Here is an 18,440-nt window from a genome sequence, read left to right as displayed (position 1 = left end):
TAAGATTGTATAACTATTGAGTATTATTATTAATTATCCATGATACCACATTTTAAAAATACTATCACATTGTAGTAGAAGTTCAATGCCAAATTAGGACACCAGTTTATGGATCTAGCCATATGGACTCTTTGGAATTCATGTAAAAAATTTATAGATGTGAAATTAGTATCGTGAATGAAAAACAGAACAGAAACTAAAAATCTGAAGCAACTTATTGTACATTTAACTTTTAACTTATATTAAGCCATTGGAGAAGCTCAGTTTGACAGGTTGATAGACCTCAGAGACAAGATCTGCTTTAGACAGCATTCACAACACAGATTGATGGTCCTATAATTTTCTAGTTTTTGCAACATGGATAAATTGGAACTCTATTCTCATCGTTTCTTAAAATGTTAAGAGATGATTATATGACACGATGCAGTCAACAGGCTGGATCTACTTTTACGTCTGAGATCCCCCACTACTAGCTGTGTATGGTTTTAGGCAGATCACGTAAGTTCTTGAAACTTCGATTTCTTTATGTCTGAGGTGGGAGTAACCACAATGTATACCTCATAGAATTGTTGTGAGTATTTAATGAAGCAATGCCTATAAAGCTATTAACATAGTGGCTGGAACATACTAGGTACTCAACAAATATTAGCCATTAGCATTTGCTGGGATTCGAGGATGATAATTGCTCATACCCTTAATTTGTTCCATACTTGGGAAGATTTGAGGAATAAAGTACATATGGAAGTCAAAAACATATTTTTTAATAATAATAACAACTTGGATTAGAGAACTCAGCTCAGATAAATGGTCTCATTTGGGATTCCTAATTCTTTTCTCCCTAGTCTAGGGCTTGAGATGACCCCAAGGGAGAGGTAGGCCTGCGGAGCAGACACACTTACCCAGAATCATTGCCTTCAATCCACTGAGTTCTATGAACAGAATACAGAGAGAGGAGTTTCTGACCTGCCTTCAGAAAGTAGGCCCTACCCAAATATTCCTGCCTGTAGACAAATGAGAAGAGTAGAAAGCACCCATTCTGTGAATTGTCCTTCTGGTATTGGCTAAGCTGGGCACACTTCTTGGTTTGTTTCTCTTCTTGACTCAACAATGTGAAGAATCATTCCTCCCTTGGGGTAAAATGAATGAGGTGGTAGAGAGAGAAGGGATTAATACTTTTCCCAATACTGCCAAAATGAAGCCCTGCTTTGTGAGAGAAATAGAATAATAGAGGAGAAAAGATTTTCTTATACCACATGTAGATTTTTGGTCTGTTAACTTTTTGGGATTAACATCAAGTCTTCTTATCTAGGAGCAGGAGTACAACTTTCAAATTCATGAGGCAGAACCCCAATATGTCACTGTTTCATTAGTCACTTGGGGCTATGAGCAAGTATTCTAGCTCTTGTTCCTAGAAGCCATGTTGCATCTTAAGCCAAAAAATCACCACTCATTCTAATTTCTATACCGAATTAGGCTCAGTTAGGTTATCCAATAAGACTCACCAGAAGTTAAGCAGTGAACCCAATATGGTGTACCTCTTTCCCTTGCCAAATATCTGGGGAGAAATTAAACAGCAAATATTAAATCCCTCTGCACATACTTGTAAATTAAAGTCCAGAATATCAAAGTTTATAATTTTTAAGCAAAATTCTAAAAAAAAATATTAAGGTTTCTATTTCTTTCATTCCTAATTTCTTATTCTGCTGATCCTTAGCCAGAGGGATCTCAATTGATTGTCTGGGTATAGTTTGTTTTTGTTTTTCCCCTTTAGTAAAATGACCTGGACTCATTAGCATTTTCAAAGTTGCATAAATATACCCTGAAATCCCAATTCCCTACATTCTAGTTTTTTCCAAAAATCCAAAGAATTATTGGGACACATGCAATTATCACAGTACTAACTTCACACTCATAAATTTAAAGAACACAACAATGTCTACAACTCCAAGATCAATTTACCACAAGCAAAATTATATTCCTTAACCTTAGGACTCAGTATAATGCAGGCTCACGTTACTCTTACATGTTAAAGCAGAGACTTGGAGCATGTCCCCGGGAAGGCAGATAGATAGAGAAAATCTTCAGCTACAACAGAATTGTGGTCAGTCTGGAGCAATTGTCCACATAAGACAAAACCTGTTACCATCAAAAGGTTAACAATTATGGGAAAGGGTGAACTCTAGGTTGGGTGGAGGATCCTGTTTGCATGTACTGTCTTTGCCTCTAGTGAATGGCACTGAAAACACACCTGTTTTTTTGCAAAGTCTGGGAATTTGCAGGGGTGACTTCCTCAGCGCCTAGGTCTAATTGTAGGTGCTCAACTTTCGCACCTGCATATTTAAAACTTCTTCGATCCTTTTATTTTATTAGCCTTTTGCCCAAGCTTAGGAAACTCATCTCTTCAGGAGGTAACCCTTCTGAGGCCTGTGTGATTTGGGGCCTAGAAGAGATCATACCTTATCCAGGTGCTATTATTGCTTAAAACTTAGCCATCCCTCATGTGTGAATTTTCTGATCCTTGAGTAACTTGTCCAACTCAAGGCAACAAAAATATTTTCTTCTGCCACAATTTTTTCTGTAGTAGGAAGCCTCAGCTGACTTGCTATTTTAGCATTTTAACTAGTTTCTTCAAGTGGTCCTTTTCTTTATTATTGTTCTATTATCTCAAGAATTTTTTGGCTTGTTTGTTTGCTTCTGTTTCCCATATGCTTCCAGATCCAGACATTTGTTCTTGTAACATTGCCTTCCATATTCTATATTGTGCAGTCTCCCTCAGTGAGAGACATGAAAATAAAGGAGTTCTGAGTCTGCCCAAAGTATTCTTTATTTAGCATAAATCTTATCTACTTTCATGTCCTTGAGTTGGAGTTGGATAATCCACTAAGGGGTCTTTTCCATCACACCACATCCATGTCTGGACATATCTGCTGTTGTCCTGCCTGATTCCTCTTTCATTTCTCTCATCATTTCTTCAAACATTACATCCCAAAGTTTCTTGAGTGTGTTCACTTAGGGCCCAGGAGATATTGGCAATTCCATCTACAATAGCCAAGACCCCGAAACTCAACAAATTATACTTCAAATATCTTACCCTAATCTTCCCAGATTATAATTCTTAAATCTGTTCATATTTTGTATAACTACTTTGAATAGCTACTACAGTCTGATCTCATGAAAGACTATCTGCAGATTTACAATGTGTTCCTCAATTGTTTCCTGAATCCCAACACCTTCTTTGTGGTGGGAGTAAAACTGCTCTGTTCTGTGGGCTCTCATGTCTCTATCTTCTCTGGGCACCCATTAGGATTCAACAATGACCAAAATACTTCCTTTTTTAATAGTTCTATTTTTGAGAACACTTAGATCCATTCGCCTTTTGTATAAATCCAGTTTGGTCTTTAAGACCTCATATTTCCTCTTAAGTAGATTTCTCTCTTCCTCAATTCCTTAATACTTCTTCAGTTAGCCCTCTGCAGGCCACAAGACTAAAACTACCTCCTGAACCATGATCTTTTTATCTAAAATGTACTGAAATTTCTTCTCATCTCAAGTTTTTGCACTTCTCTACCAACCTGATACATTAGGATAAGACTTCCAGGTACATTCTTTCCTTAGTAAATTTTTGGCCTTTGATGTTATGATGATGTCATTCAATTTTCCCTCCACCTAGATCCAAGTAGAATCTATGTTTCCAAAGTATAATTATAGGTGCCCATTCCACTTTCACTATTCATTAGTAAAAACTATTCCTTTATATTGAGCCACAGCTTGGATCCTGAAAACCAAAGGCCATGTACACAGAATATATATATGATTAATCAATCTGCAGAATTCGTAGTTATGGCAGGTGGTCTTCAGAGTCTTTGGACAAGCACATAGAGCCAAGAGGTAGGTCACCTCAGTTCTAACCTAGGAGTTTGATGTAGTTCCAAACAAAATAATAAGAAGCAGCATATGGCAGAGATGACCTATTGCTACTTATGTTAGTTCTTATATCCAAAATTTAAAATTGAAAGCCAGATCTTCACACACTAATGCCTTATAGCAGAAGACTTTACTGCCTTTACAGTTTAAAGTCTGGATCTGCAGTTCTATCAGGAAACATACTAATCACACCAATAAATGTAGTAATTTATACAATAAGAGATGAAAAGACTGCCTTCTTGATAATGGAATTACTATTGGGGTCAAGTTGTGCTAGCATAAATGACATGAACATTACCCACAGAGACCCCAGTGGCCTACATCAGTGGCCTCACCCAGGCCTGTATCTACTGTGAACAACCAGTTTCGAAGGCCCATATGGGCAGAATATATTAAGGCTAATGTCTACCTCCAGCCTAGGCTGCCCCAGAACACTTGATATTACAATGTGCTGTTTTTTTTTTTCTGCAGATATACAGGCAATGACTATCTCTTTGGATTTCTTAGTCAACCATTCAATTAATAACGCCATCATTTTCCCTCCACAATTCTTTGGATGTATTAAGAAATCCCGGAAAAGATGTCACAATGTGTCATCCTATGACAGGCAGAGTAAAAAATAGAAAATTAAAAAGCTGAACTGTACATTTCCAGTTCCCAATCCACATACAGCCTTCAAATAAGTCAACTGTCCTTTCTTAGGGAGGAATTGGGGAGAGAGCAAAGAAATAGGCAGAAGTGGTTCTCAACTGTGGTGGTGGTGGATTTTTCCTTCTAGGGGACATTTGGCAATTTGGGATAGTTTGATTGTCACAACTAAAGGTGGTGCTATAGGCATCTGATGGGCAGAGGCTAGGGATGCTGCTAAACATCCTCCAATGCACAGCACCCCACAACAAAGAATTACCTGGCTTCAGCAGTGCCAAAGTTGAGAAACCCTGATCTAGAGCTTGAAAGGGAGGGTAAGATAGTGAGCAAGATGGGAAAATATTAACATTGTAAGATTTGGTCCAATTTGACAAACATTTACTGAACATTTACTTTGTTCTAGGCCCTGTGCTAGGCACTAGGGACTAAAAAGATGATCAAGACATGATCCCTTGAAAATCTTATAGCCTGGCCAGAGAAAGGAGCACAAAAAACACCCTGTAATGTTTGGTAAGACCTCTTTTAGAGATATAGATTCTCTATAAGTTTTTAAATCCTTCCTATATTTAGCATCTCTTGAAAAAAGAGGACTTTGGATGCTTCATATACGTTTCCTAGAAGTGCATATAGCTGTAAGCTCTAAAAAAAGATTGTGATGATGATAATTACTTCCCAGGGGAGAAGTTTGGTGTATGTACATGCTGAGATCTTAATTTTTCTGGGATCAGAAGAGATGTTATCCTCTTTCTTTCTGAGTATAGGGCTTTGTGCTTTCTCATTAAAACTATAAAAGAGTTTGTTCTCCTGAAAGTTTAGGAGCCATACATTATGTTTACAGAAAAAAAACGGCCAGAAGGCCAGAAGTTACTGCAATGTTATTATGGCTAGTTATAAAGACAATCAGCATCGAGAAAATGACGGGATGGGGAAAATGGCAGTGGATACCAGACTCAGTGTTCTCTCCTTCAGGTAGTAAGTCACTTGAACAATGTAGGCAAATTATTTAGAGTCATATGCAAATGAAATAAAGTATCAAGCTCTTTCCTATGTTTGCTTATTCAGCTGGACAGACTTGAGGAAAAACAGAAAGAAACCTACCGGCGCATGCTAGAACAGCTGCTGTTGGCAGAGAAGTGTCACAGGCGCACTGTGTACGAGTTAGAGAACGAGAAGCACAAGCACACCGACTACATGAACAAGAGCGACGACTTCACCAACCTGCTGGAGCAGGAGAGGGAGAGGTAATGGGCACACACGCCACTGGGCACACCTGGATGCCTGAGGCATCCACGTCTGTCCCTCCCGTAAGGGATTATTCTTCTGTCCAGGGGCACCACAGACAGGTGTCCAGAATCCAGTTCTGGTTTCTAAAAGGTTTGTGACCATAGAGAGTGAGATACACTTTACCTGAGGTTATTACATGAATGTGTTTGGAAGTGCATATATGTAGGGTGCTACATTCCGACAAGGATGTTAAAAGCCATAAAACCTTATAGCTGCAAAGAAACCCAGGGAGTTTAAATTTGAACTTGATCAATGAAGCACCTACATTTGAAAAGCCTCTACTAACTGCCTTCTATTTGAAATAATCTAGCTTTTCTCTTTGGAGTTGAAATCCAGTTTTCAGGAAGGCAAATTCTTAAACTTAACCATTATAAATGACTCTTATTCATTTTTAATACCAGTGTAGAAAATCTTAACATTTGGTTGAGTAGAAATTATTTATTGACTAGAACCACCTTCTTAACTTCCAAAGAGTTGCATAACTCTCAAAACTCAGTATAAAATAATAACCAAACCAAACTAAACCAAACAAAAACTGAGTGTGTTGAATCTTGGTATTTATTGTAGCTATTTAGTTTTCTCAGACCGGGGGTTGCCACATTTGGAGCAGAGGCCTCAAATTGAAAAGTTTTGTTATTGACTCTTCTATACTATCTAGTCTTTTTTCTAGTATGTTTAAAATTATTTTTTCCCTTCCTGTCTTTCAACTGAATGGTTATGTCTGTCAATTTCAGTCTTGGAAACCAATGACCTTGAATCCTGATGCTTTGCGTTACAAACATGTCTGCTTTTGTGTTTAGGACTTGCAAATTGAGAGCCACTGGGGAACAGCTATCCAACTTTATTATCGATTTAGTTACAGAGATCTGGTTTTCTCAGATTAGTTTGCATACTAGAAAAAACTATCACAATAAGACTAAATAAAAGCATGAAACAGAATAGGTTTATGTTAAACATTTTGAAAAATTATTGGTAATGTTTACTTATTATTGGACTTGGCATATCCCTGGAGGAAGGAGAAATGCAAAGGAGAACAATGGCTGAAGTGGTATGTAGTATATCCCTAACTTATGCTTTCTTTATGCTTGTCTTAAGCTCCAGTAAGCTAACGTTTACCAGCTTCATGTTTGAACAAATAGACAATCTGATTTGACATTTTGGGGTAACCAGTGAGAATAAACCCTACCTCCTCAATCTCTGATAACTTCCCAACCTCAAGCTACAGACATTTCAAACAAGGTCCTAAGAACAGTATTAATTACATATATAGTCATGCATCGCTTAACAACTGGGATACCTTCTAAGAAATTCATCAATAGGTGTTTTCGTCCTTGTGCAAAAATTATAGAGCGTACTTACACAAACCTAGGTGCTATGGACTACTATTTACCTAGGCTAGATGGGATAGCCTATTGCTCCCAGGCTACAAACATGTACAGCATGTTACTCTACTGACTACTATAGGTAATTGTAACACAATGATTGTGTATCTAAACATTTAAACATAGCAAACATACAGTAAAAATACAGTATTATAATCTTATGGCCCTTGTTGATGAAAACGTCATTATGCACTACATGACTATATCTACAACAATCATCTGGTTAGGTGTCCTGTGTTGGAATGCGGTCAGGTAAAAAAGTAGCACCTTGATACTGACTTTTTAAAATATCTGAAATCAAATTATTTTAAGGAGCACCTGTGTGAATTAATTTTTGATTACTTTGTAACTTATTTGATTCAGAACCAGATGTTTGTCTTTTCTGTAATTTCCCACCTAAGCTAAATGCCCGAGGTGACACGAGATGGCTTACAGAGTTTTTGGTTTAATTGAGACATGTGGATGGATTGACTGTACTTATCCAGGCTGTTTCTTTTTCTTTCTTTTTTGTTTTCCTAAGTTTTGTGTTCTATGAGAATAGTTGAAATAATCACGCACCACAGAGAGGGTTACAGGTCACAGAGTACTCATATTCGTTACACAGTGAGCCTGTGCCAGATGTGTTTATCCACTAGTTCACATTGGTCAGCTCTAGGTGAACAACTCCAATGCTCTCTTTCTGAAGTTGTTTACTTTTATTAAAACAACTACAACAGCTTCTCCTGAGCAAAGTGCTATATAGAAAGTTTTAAAAATCAAAGTAAAAATAATTATTTTTTTAATTACCTTAACATGCTTTTGATACTTTGATCAGCACCACTGGGATATGTCACCAAACTTTCATGATTTAGATAAGAATTCACTAGGAGACCTTTGAACTCTTGTTTAATTTTCAAACTACTTTATGGTTTTAGAATAATTTTTGATGGAACAGTTTATACTTTAACGCTTAAATGTGGTTTGTTTTTTTTTTTACCGTCAGTGTTTTTTCTCAGCTCAATACCCTGACTGACCACCAGTGCACACGCCGTGGACACACTCTGACGGACACTTTATTCTAAATTAAACATCCCCACTAAGACCCTGATAACTTAAGTTGGCGTCTCTGAATTTCTCTGCCATCTGAGGCGTCCACCGTGACTGGCTCACCGAATTCCTGGGGCAGTGAAGTCTTTAGGATTTTTCAAAGGTCAAGCTTTAGATTCCTGCCGCCCTTTGGAAACTGCCCTGCTAAATCTGCTTTGGGTTAAATCCTCTTTTTGAAGTAAGCGGTCATAATTAGATCTACTTATGGGAGCTGGCAGGAGGCTGACACTGAGGCTTTCTTTCCCGCGGGCCCAGGGACCCGGCAGCCCTCCCCAGCGCGGACCACGGCCCGCGGCCGCCGCATCTCTGGGGCTCTGCCGGCCCGGGACGCTCCGTGCGGCTCCGGCAGTCACGGCGCCTGCAGCGGACGGTGAGCTGCAGCTCAAAGAACCGGCACTTCTGAGCACAAGCGGGAGTCTTCTTGGAGACTGTTCCAAGTCCTTTGTTGGCTTCTTTGTTTTGCACTACCTTCCTCTTCTCCGGAAAAGTCCCTTTTGTGAGCAAAAAACAGAGCCAAGGACTTTCTTTCACAAACATTTCCCTTTGTTTCCACTGTGTGCTTGAGTAAAGAAGCTTGGAAGTGAAGCTTGAGATAAGCCTAAGTGGTCCTCTCCTTATAATCACGCACTCGGCTTCTCCCGCTGGGTGTGCCACTCTGCAGGCTGTCTCTGCCCCAGACACTTAAGATTTGGTGGTAGAAGGGTGAAGTTCCGGGCGGGCAGAGCAAGGGGCTCTCTCTTGGCACCACGAGCACCTAAGCTCCGTTCTCCACACTTGTCCTGCTCTGGAAGGGTTGCTCACTTCCTCCGGAGAAAAATGGTTACAGATAATGAAAACACACGCAAACATACAGAATCAGCAGCAGGTGTTGATAAGGCATCCAGATTCAGGTATTTGATGAAGCAGGGAATCTGAGGCTCTGAGCATTGCGAAAGATTTCTGACATCAGCCCTTTCAAGTCCCTCATTTCTCATGTGGAGACACTGAGGCCCAGAACAATTACGTAGCTCAACCACGGTCACACAACACAGGCCACTGGTCTAGCACTTTTGTGCAAATGAACACCTTTGTGCAAAAAGGATTGTTTTATTTTTTGTGTGTAGGCTCCCCACCTCCATGCTCTCATGTCTAATCTTTGTGACACAAAAATTTAAGAGGCAGAATGATGGTTATCATGAAGATATAACCACACAGATATTAGGACCAACACCATCTCTAGACCTTCAGGGTTGCGGCTTCCAGACAGTAGTCTGTTGGAAGGAGCAGCCTGGGGACTTGTTTTGAAGTTGAGTTTGAATAGCGTACACAGTGTTTTACTCGGGTTGCATTCTTTTTGGGGTAGTTATGATGGGAGGCTGATGATGTTTATAGAGGAGCTAAATAAAGCCGTCCTCCAAAATACCCCCTTGTTATTGCCACTGACCTAGGCCATTTAAGTGTAAAAACTACAGAAATTATTTTTCACTTTTCAGGAGTTGTTAAATCCATTTTGTATAAAAATTCCACAAATTAAGTATCTAAAATGGGCAATATGTGTTCTGGGCTTCCTTTATTCTAAGTCAACAGACTGTGCTCATAATTTAGTACCATCATTTACAACATATCTATTTTTTAAAATAGTCACAGTTCCAAATTATAAAGAGAAATAGTATGAAAAAATGTATTGGCTTAATTAGTATTGTTAATAATAAAGATGAGAATATCTTTCATTGCATTAGTTAAGATTAGGTAAAAAAAAAAAGCTCCCTTGTCTAAATGCTATATTCGGTTTGGTCCATATTTCAAGTCAACTTGACCTTTAAAGCCATAATTCTGAGCACATGAGATCACCTTCGAAGTTTGTACTTTATTCCCTGCCTGAACTTCAAGACTTGTGATTTTAATCTTAAGCTTCACGAGGGCTGCTCCAAGAATGTCAAAATAGAGAGAACGCAGTTACATCAAAAAGTGGTCTGGAACTTAAAGAAATATTTGGTGGGCGGGATATATGTGTTTGTGTGTGTGTGTGTGTGTGTGTGTGTGTGTGTGTCTGTGTGTGAGTGAGTGATATGGGGAGTGCTGTCTAACTCTATCATGGTAGATATAGATTTTAAAACTTTTGGATTTTATAGGCTCAGCTGGGACTACGTAAATAATTACATCATCATATAATATTGCAGCAAGCCTTCCAAGTATAAGTTCATTTTTTTAAAGTACGAATCAGCATCTCAAGAGAAATCTCTTAACCTGTGAAGCAGAGACTGTAGGAGCAGGAACTTGAAGGGCCTTTCCAGCCCATTTTGATGTTATTCCTTTAAGTCAATGTGAAGGGGGTTTGGGGATTTGCCTGGTGGCTCATTGGATAGTCTGTACTATTATACTTGCCTATGCAAGGAAATGACTGGTCAGAACCTACTGGTTTTATAAACTTGCTTTAGTGGACTGAAATATTCTTGATTTTCTTTATACAAAAAGATTCATGTCTGGTTCCCTGGCACAATATCCTTAAGTTTTTTAGGTTTAGTTGCCTTACCTCTAAAACGTGGTGTAAAAATTGACTTTTCTCACTGGTAGCTCAGAGAATCGAAATAAAGCACTCTGCAGAAAAAGGTTGTTGATACTGTGTAAATACTCTGGTCTTATCAAGCAGAAAGTAATCAGTAGGTGAAACATGTCAGCAGAAAACAGCTGAGCCTTCTTCTCTGCACTGAGCACTCTGCTAGAGGCTATTTAATAGCAGAGTTAGCTTTTATTGACCCCCTGATAAGCTGGACACATATACCATCTTGTTTAATCCCCACAAAACTAGAAAATGTGTAATTATTATCTCCATTCAGCATATGGAGAGGCAGAGAGGTTAAGCTCCTTCCCTCAAAATCACTTGCCAATAATTACTTGGCAGAATCAAGGTTTGAACTGAGTTTTTTCAGTAAAAACAAACAAACAGCTTTTTCTACTTTCAACTTCTTACCTTCTGATTAAAATGAATGCCTATTTCCCCAATGCATGGAGGATGAAAAGTGATTTGGAAAATTGGCCAATGACTTGCACTGTCTTGGACTTGGACCCATTCTTTTGTGGGTTTAAGATTTGAATTCATAGACCTTAACTTGGTCATGCGATATACCACCTATTGTCAGTATCCTACTGACCAAGAAAATTGCTGGCAATAGACAGTTTTTAAGAAAGGAGAGGAATTATAATTCAGAGGCCTAATGACCAAGCTGGAATATGTTTTATAGTTTCTGAAATAATGCAGGATCAAACTCCACCTTCTAATTCTTCTTACCCTTGAAATATGCACATCTCACTTCCTACTGGAAAATGTAATTACAATAAAGGAGGCTGAGTTGACGTTGTGTTACCCCTAGGGCACAGCTTGGGTGTAAGTTTTGGAGGATGGGCTGGGTGGCAGATGGTGTAAAGGAAGTGATGTTGCATCTTACTTGAAGGGACCAGGCAATCACAGCAACTCAAAAAAGTAGCTTCCCAGGGTTGGGAAGTTTGGGGTTAGAAGAGTATCAACATATATCTACTATCAGCACTATGGAACCAGGAGCATGTCACTCATCTATCCAGGCACCTCCTGGATTAAATATGAAAGAGCCCATTAAAAATGCCTTGGAGTTTCATTTCACCTGTACAAAAATGCTGGGTCTTGGGTAGATGTGATCTTTTTCCCAAACTTCATAGCACTCTTATTCTCAAGGTCAATGAGCTAATGGCCTCTGATTAAAGACTCTTTAGAGTCTTAGTAATATAACTTTTATAGAGATGCCTAGGAAAATGAATTCTCTGATTAACAAAATTTTCTGACCATGGGCTATGCTGTGAATTAGTTTATTTTTACTGCTACAGGAAATATTTAACAAATGCATTTTCCTTTCCTGAATTTTTTTTTTAATATACTATAAAATCCAGCTAAGTCAGACTTGTTGATTCAGAATCTGCTACCTAGGTGACTCTGTACCTTAAAACCTCAGAGTCTATTAGATTATATTTAAATCTAAATGTCAGTTATGATTGCATTTTACTATAGATAAAAATGGTGAAGATGTTGTCTGGATCTTAGGGCTTAACAAAACTGAGAGTTTTAGTTAATTAGATTCAATATATTTGGGCTTTTATAGCTACCATGACCACAATAATAGAACTTGGACCAGAAAGAACCCTAATGATACTGTACAAAGGAGTGAGATAATAATTAAAGAAAACTGGCAAGGAGAGGAAAAGTGGTGAAAGGGAAGGCTTGAGAGAAAATGGGCAAGAAACATACTTTACTGTATATAATTTTAACAAGCCATGTAAGAATGTCTCAGTCCTGGTATTTGATACCCCTTATTCTAGAAAAGTCCTAAGAGATGTGAGAATGGAGGATGGTATTTGGAATTTAAATATGAGAAATAGTGAGAACTGAGTAAGGCGAGATAGATTGGCAGAATGTCTCTAGATATGAACAAATCATTGAGAAATTTGATCTCTTTCAAAAAGTTTTCAAGACATTATTATTATAGATAGTCCCTGAAACTCTTAAGTTTCTGAATAACTGAAGGGACCTCTTCTGACTAAGAGAAATACAGGCAGCTCTTTTTACTTAGCTGTCATGTGACCCTGTAAATGCTGGTCACAACAAATCAGACAGGGAAGTTGACAACTGTCCTGGACAAAGGTTACAGAAGTCTCAAACTCAAGTGCCTCCAGAGGCAGGCAGTAGGGAAAGAAGCAGACCCAGTCCTTCAGCCTACATGGGTGGGTGGTGGGGACTGCTGGACTGGAGAGACCACACGCTGACTACCAGGAAAAGCCAAATGTAGCTCAGGCTGATTTTGGACCCAGTGTTGCCAGTTCTGATTTTTCAGGAAGAGAATTCTGATTTTAGTAAGGTATTCCAGTTTTCCAATGTTGACTCAAATTTATAAAGCAATGTATGGTGAACAAACCCATCTCTTGGTTATTTTGTCTCTAAAGTGGCTAGTTTGCAACCTTTTGTACCCTGGATATCAAGGAGAATGGGACCTGTGCAGTGGCCCGGCACAAGAACCCTGCCAAATCATGTGCTCTGTTTGAGGCTGACCAACTAACCCACTGAGACACTGTTGAGGCCTATGAAACAGAAAGGAGGAAAGACAACAGGAGCCTAGAAAAAAAACCACCAGCACATAGAAATTCTAAGAGTGAATAAAGCCATGTCACAAGACTAGGATTACAATGGACACTTATTTGTGAGGGGATGACAAGCATTGGGTCATAAGCATTGCTGTTGTGTTACTAGAAGGGTAGGTGTATGCTAAACAATGATAAATGATATTCCAGCCAAACAGGCCCAGAGAGAACTGGAATATTGTTCAGAAGAAATAGAGTAAAAATGGTGTCTGATATGTTCAGTTGGAGAGGCCTCTGATATAGCTTCAGTATCCTGCAACTCTAAAATCTTCATTTTTCCCATGTCCCCGAAAGGTCATGGGAGTTCCTGAGGCAGGGCTGGACAAGAGGACAGAACTGTGACTGATTTGGATCAGCAACCTGAGCAGACTGACAGCTGAGATCAGAGACCACAGTGTGCATCCCAAAAGGTGCCAGTATGGAAGGATGATGACCAGAGAACCTCTTATCTCTTCCTCATGGTCCCAACTTAGTCCCAACTCCAGAAATGAGGTCTTGAAGCCCTAGACTTGACCCAGGAGATCCTGGCTTGACTGAAAAGTCTTTGAATTTACTAAGAGAAAGTCGGTTTGAGTGAGCTTACCCAGAATTAACTAAGATAAAGTTTCCATCACTTGTGGAATAGAAGCCGATAATAGAAATGATAAGAAATGCAGAAAAGTGAAGATAATTGTATTTTTTGCACACGTTAAGTTTGAGGCCTGCAGTTAGTATCCCCTGCATTGGTAAAATAATCCATATGTGTGCTAAGGAGAAATAATATGGTATTATGGCTGATTCCACAGTACTGATAGTGTGCTAAATCTAACCTCTTCAACTGCAGTCAATTTCTTCCCTAAGTTAATCTAGCTATATGGTGCCAGACTCCCCCTCAAAATCTGTCTAGAGACAGTTGTTTTCTTAGTCTCTTGCATTTCATTTGGAGCCAGATAACTCTGAATTCAAATCCTGACTCTGCCATGGTCTGTGACCTTGGATAGGTTATATTACCTCTCTGATTCTTGGTTTTTTTCTTCAACAGAATGAGGATAACCTAGTGCCTAACTCACAGAGTTTTATGTTCACGAGATGACCATAAAGCCCCATCCATTAGACACAGCATATAATATCTAAAAGTGATCATTTCTTCTGTTCACCTGTATATTAAACACTTGGAGGAAAACTATACAAGTTTCACTAAATCACAATTTACATTGTATCAAACTAAGACCTTTTGAGAACGATGCAAAGAATTGGAAAAGCAAACTCTTCTATTGTTTGGGGGGCATTTTTTTTATTTAATTGTTATTTAATTGTACCATGGACTCAGGAAAACTGAAAACCTACTACAATTAGAAAATTCAATAAAGTGAAGTGGTAAGGTACAAAACTACATAGAATCAGTATTCAAAAATCAATAGTTTTCATATTTCCAAATGACAAAATAATATAAACTATATTAAATATAAAATATCTTAAAACTTAAGAATGTGAAAGATCTACCTAAAGAAATATTTTAAATGCTACCTAGAGACAAAAAGACTGAGACCAATGGAAAGGATTACCATATTCTAGAACTAAAGGACTCCACCTCATAAAGATGTCAGCTATCCTTATATTAACCCACAAATTTAACATGATCCTAATAAAAATGCCAAATTTAATGTGATCCTAAAAATACTTTTTTAAAGTATGGAGACTAAATGAAGGAATACTTGTTTCATATAAAAAACACATAAGCAACAGTAGTCAATTTTCTTTTTAATTTCCCAATGTTTAGTGCAAGCAATAGGCAAATTTTGAAAATGCAAAGTACTAGAAACAAAATTCTTCTACTGGAAACAAAAACTATTTTTAAAACTTCAATTTGTAAAATAGTGTAGTATTATACATGAGCAGACAGATCAACAGAGCTGAGAATTTCTGGAAATAGTTTATAGTAGATATGGAAGAAATGTATTTTAAAGATGGCATTCCAAATCAGTTTGGAAAAGTTGCGTCCCTTAGTAACAGCTATTACTATAATCATTTTTACGTATAGTGCAGATAATTTATTTGTAAACACAGGGAACAACTGACCATATTTTAATCAGGATCATTTCCCTCTGGCCTAATCTGGTTTCTATCATTTCAGGAGAACGATTCATATAACAGTTGTGGTTTGTGTCAGGGGAATATTTAGCATTTACTTTTTAAGTTTCCAAAGGACAGATAAATACTATGTAATAAAATTATATTTGAGGAAAATAATATAACTATGAAATATATAGCTGAAAACTGATGTCTTTCTATTTAAAAAAGGCAGTGTTATGATTTTCAGCCCCATAAAATTTTATGAGAAGTAAAATATGTGGTAACTATTATATAAGCATCCTTTGGAAGAAAAACTGGAATGGTAATTTTGCTGAGGTCATAAGTTTACTGCTGTGTTTCTATAACTTTGTATATAAAAAAATGAATAAATTAGAAAAAAGTGACAGGACACACTTTATATCTTGAAAAGAATACAAGATTAAATACAACTTGGATTGACTTATTAGAATAACCTGGAGAATAATAATTTTCTTTTCCCGACAACTGCATAAAACAAACTGCTTTAAATGAGAAAAAAGAATAATCACAAGAGTGGTAGCTAATAGTCTACCAAATCAAAGGATTTAAAGGCATGTGTTTTTCACAGAAGTTATTGTATGTTATTTAGTGGAATATCAATACAAATTCACTTATTTACAAAGTCTAGTACAGATTTACATACATTATAATTTTTGGATAAAACAGTTGATTGTGAGTGATGCAATATATGTATACAAATGAAAATTCATGTGTATTTTTCACTGTTAATCAGAGAGTCCTCAGGAACCAGAACAGATGAGAAGTTTTAACAAACACACAACGAAGATCAGTAGGAAATAATAATTAGTCCAGCTAGAATGGCCCTTTAACAGACACGTTTTCAGTCAATAATTACAGCCTCAGAATCTACCCACATGACAAACATTCAGACAGTGAATAACTAGTGCTTTGTAGTGACAGATTTTTAAAATTCTTTCTAGTTTATCAATACATTGATACTATCACTTGTAATCCAGGTAATTGTATTGCCAGGCAATTGATCAATTCTGATAGACATTCTTTATGTCAGAAAATGCAAAACCAAAGTCTCCTATAGATTTTTTTAAATGAACTGAAGCATTAGTAAGATATATAAATTCCAGAGAGAATAAATGAATCCAGGTTGTAAGAGCAACTGGATTAAAAATGAAAATTTCCAACAACTGAGTGGGAGTTTTTGTTCCCCAAATTCCAAACTAGTTGGATTAAGTTTTTAATTGAGCTTATAGCTTATTTCAGCATCATGGACAAAATCAAGTATTGAAAAGTGATAACTGAGAATATATTTCTGGAATGAAAAACTCAGGACAATGCTGCTCTGCATTGGCAGCCATTTGTCGCCAAAATAAATACCAGGTAAATGCTGTTTTTGCACAAATTCATACACGAAGAAAGAGTTAAGAAAGGAAAGTGCTGGAAAAACGTGTTGTCTCTTAGCACCACAGTGAATAACTACATTAGTTTTATATTTTTACTTTTTTTCCAGGATGGAAGAAGGTACTCAGATTAGCATTACAAATCCTGGACTCCAGAGAGGTAGTTGGAACTTGGGAAGGTGGTGTTTTCAATGTTGGGGGGTTGCTCCTCTCTGGCTCTTTGACTGTGTGTGCACTCTTTTTCCAAGAGTGCTTGCATTTGGAAAGTACTTCATGGTGGTGAAAAGTTTGAACAGAAAAGATTGATCAAAGGTTTGGTCTTTCATACTCAATGCATAACATATTCAGCTTTTGGATATGAACTCTTAGCCAAGAAACTATTTAAGTAATATTCAGGGGCTAAATGTGAGCTTCAACTGCAAACAAACTAGAGATCAACTTTACTTAGTCTTAACTCATTCCTCTGAAGTTGAGAAATACTGTGCCTTAAGGATTTTCTTTATATTTTCTGCATAGCTCCTAATATTCTGTAAGAGTTCACTAAGAGTTACTTTTATTTATTTATTCTTAACTGCTTAAGGAAGCACATTCATCTGATCTGAAGTGTAAAGGAAACAGGAAATGGTGGACTATGACTGCTCCACATCCAGTGTGCTAGAAGGGAAGAATGCTCTGTTCTACCCTATTCTTTGCCATTTATTACAATGTCACCAAATCCGGTATTCTAATCCAGGAAGTGTTCTTACTTCATCCACTTATCTACACTACCATTCCTCCCTCCAATGCTTTCTGATTTGTTCAGTTCTCAGGTTTGTCTGACTTCTGGAATCTGTAATATACTAGAAGTTTTAGACTATCTTACTCTCAAGAAAGGAGGTATAACTGTGGGCAGAACTATTGCCCAAGCCTCCAGGGTGAGATCCAGGAAGTACACCCCTCTTCCCTAACCTAGAAATGCAAATGCAGTGCTTCTAGCATCTCCTATTGTGTTCTTCCTGCCTGCTCACTCCAGCCCCTCAGTGTATCCACTTTTCAAAGTTGTGGAGCACAACCTCCTCTACTGTAAAAAATGTATCCTGACATGAAAGCGCATTGAATTGGCAAGCCCGGTGATCACCCACACATTGAGAAACTTCCAACTTGCCATATGCTAGACCAGATCTTTCTCATAAATGTTCAGGAATCATGTCTTCTTTATCTCTTCTTTTCCTGATCAATTTGAATAAGGAGCAATTGTAAGAAGACTTGGTTTTAAGAGTCACTTTTTCAGGTCATGATGCTCAATGGCAACCCGATACTTAAAGGATAATAAGAACCTGTATAGTCTGTCTCTAGGATGCAGTATTTTAAAAACTTACAATTGTCTTAGAAGATCCCCACCCATAATACTCTTAGGACTTGACCTAGGGACCCATAAGAACAATACTTTCCACGTGTATCATATTACATTGTAGGACATGTTTCAGTTAATACATGCTAAAGAATTTAAGAGAGGAAGAGCTCTCAT

At 37.7% G+C, this 18,440-nt stretch overlaps 1 protein-coding gene across 2 annotated transcripts in view; it reads left to right on the top strand.

The window, feature by feature from the left end:
* Positions 1-18,440, top strand: part of FILIP1 (filamin A interacting protein 1) — a 181,891-nt gene that overhangs the window by 124,915 nt on the left and 38,536 nt on the right. For both annotated transcript variants that reach the window (XM_012646072.1, XM_012646071.1), the window contains exon 4: positions 5,635-5,813. In XM_012646072.1, coding sequence (XP_012501526.1) covers positions 5,635-5,813 — 179 coding nt within the window. The remainder of the gene's footprint in view (positions 1-5,634; positions 5,814-18,440) is intronic.

The sequence above is a fragment of the Propithecus coquereli genome, unplaced genomic scaffold, assembly GCF_000956105.1.
Source record: "Propithecus coquereli isolate 6110/MARCELLA unplaced genomic scaffold, Pcoq_1.0 Scaffold24, whole genome shotgun sequence".
Classification (NCBI taxonomy): Eukaryota; Metazoa; Chordata; class Mammalia; order Primates; family Indriidae; genus Propithecus; species Propithecus coquereli.
Note: the sequence above shows the minus strand (reverse complement) of the source record. Positions and strands in the feature narration are given on the sequence as shown.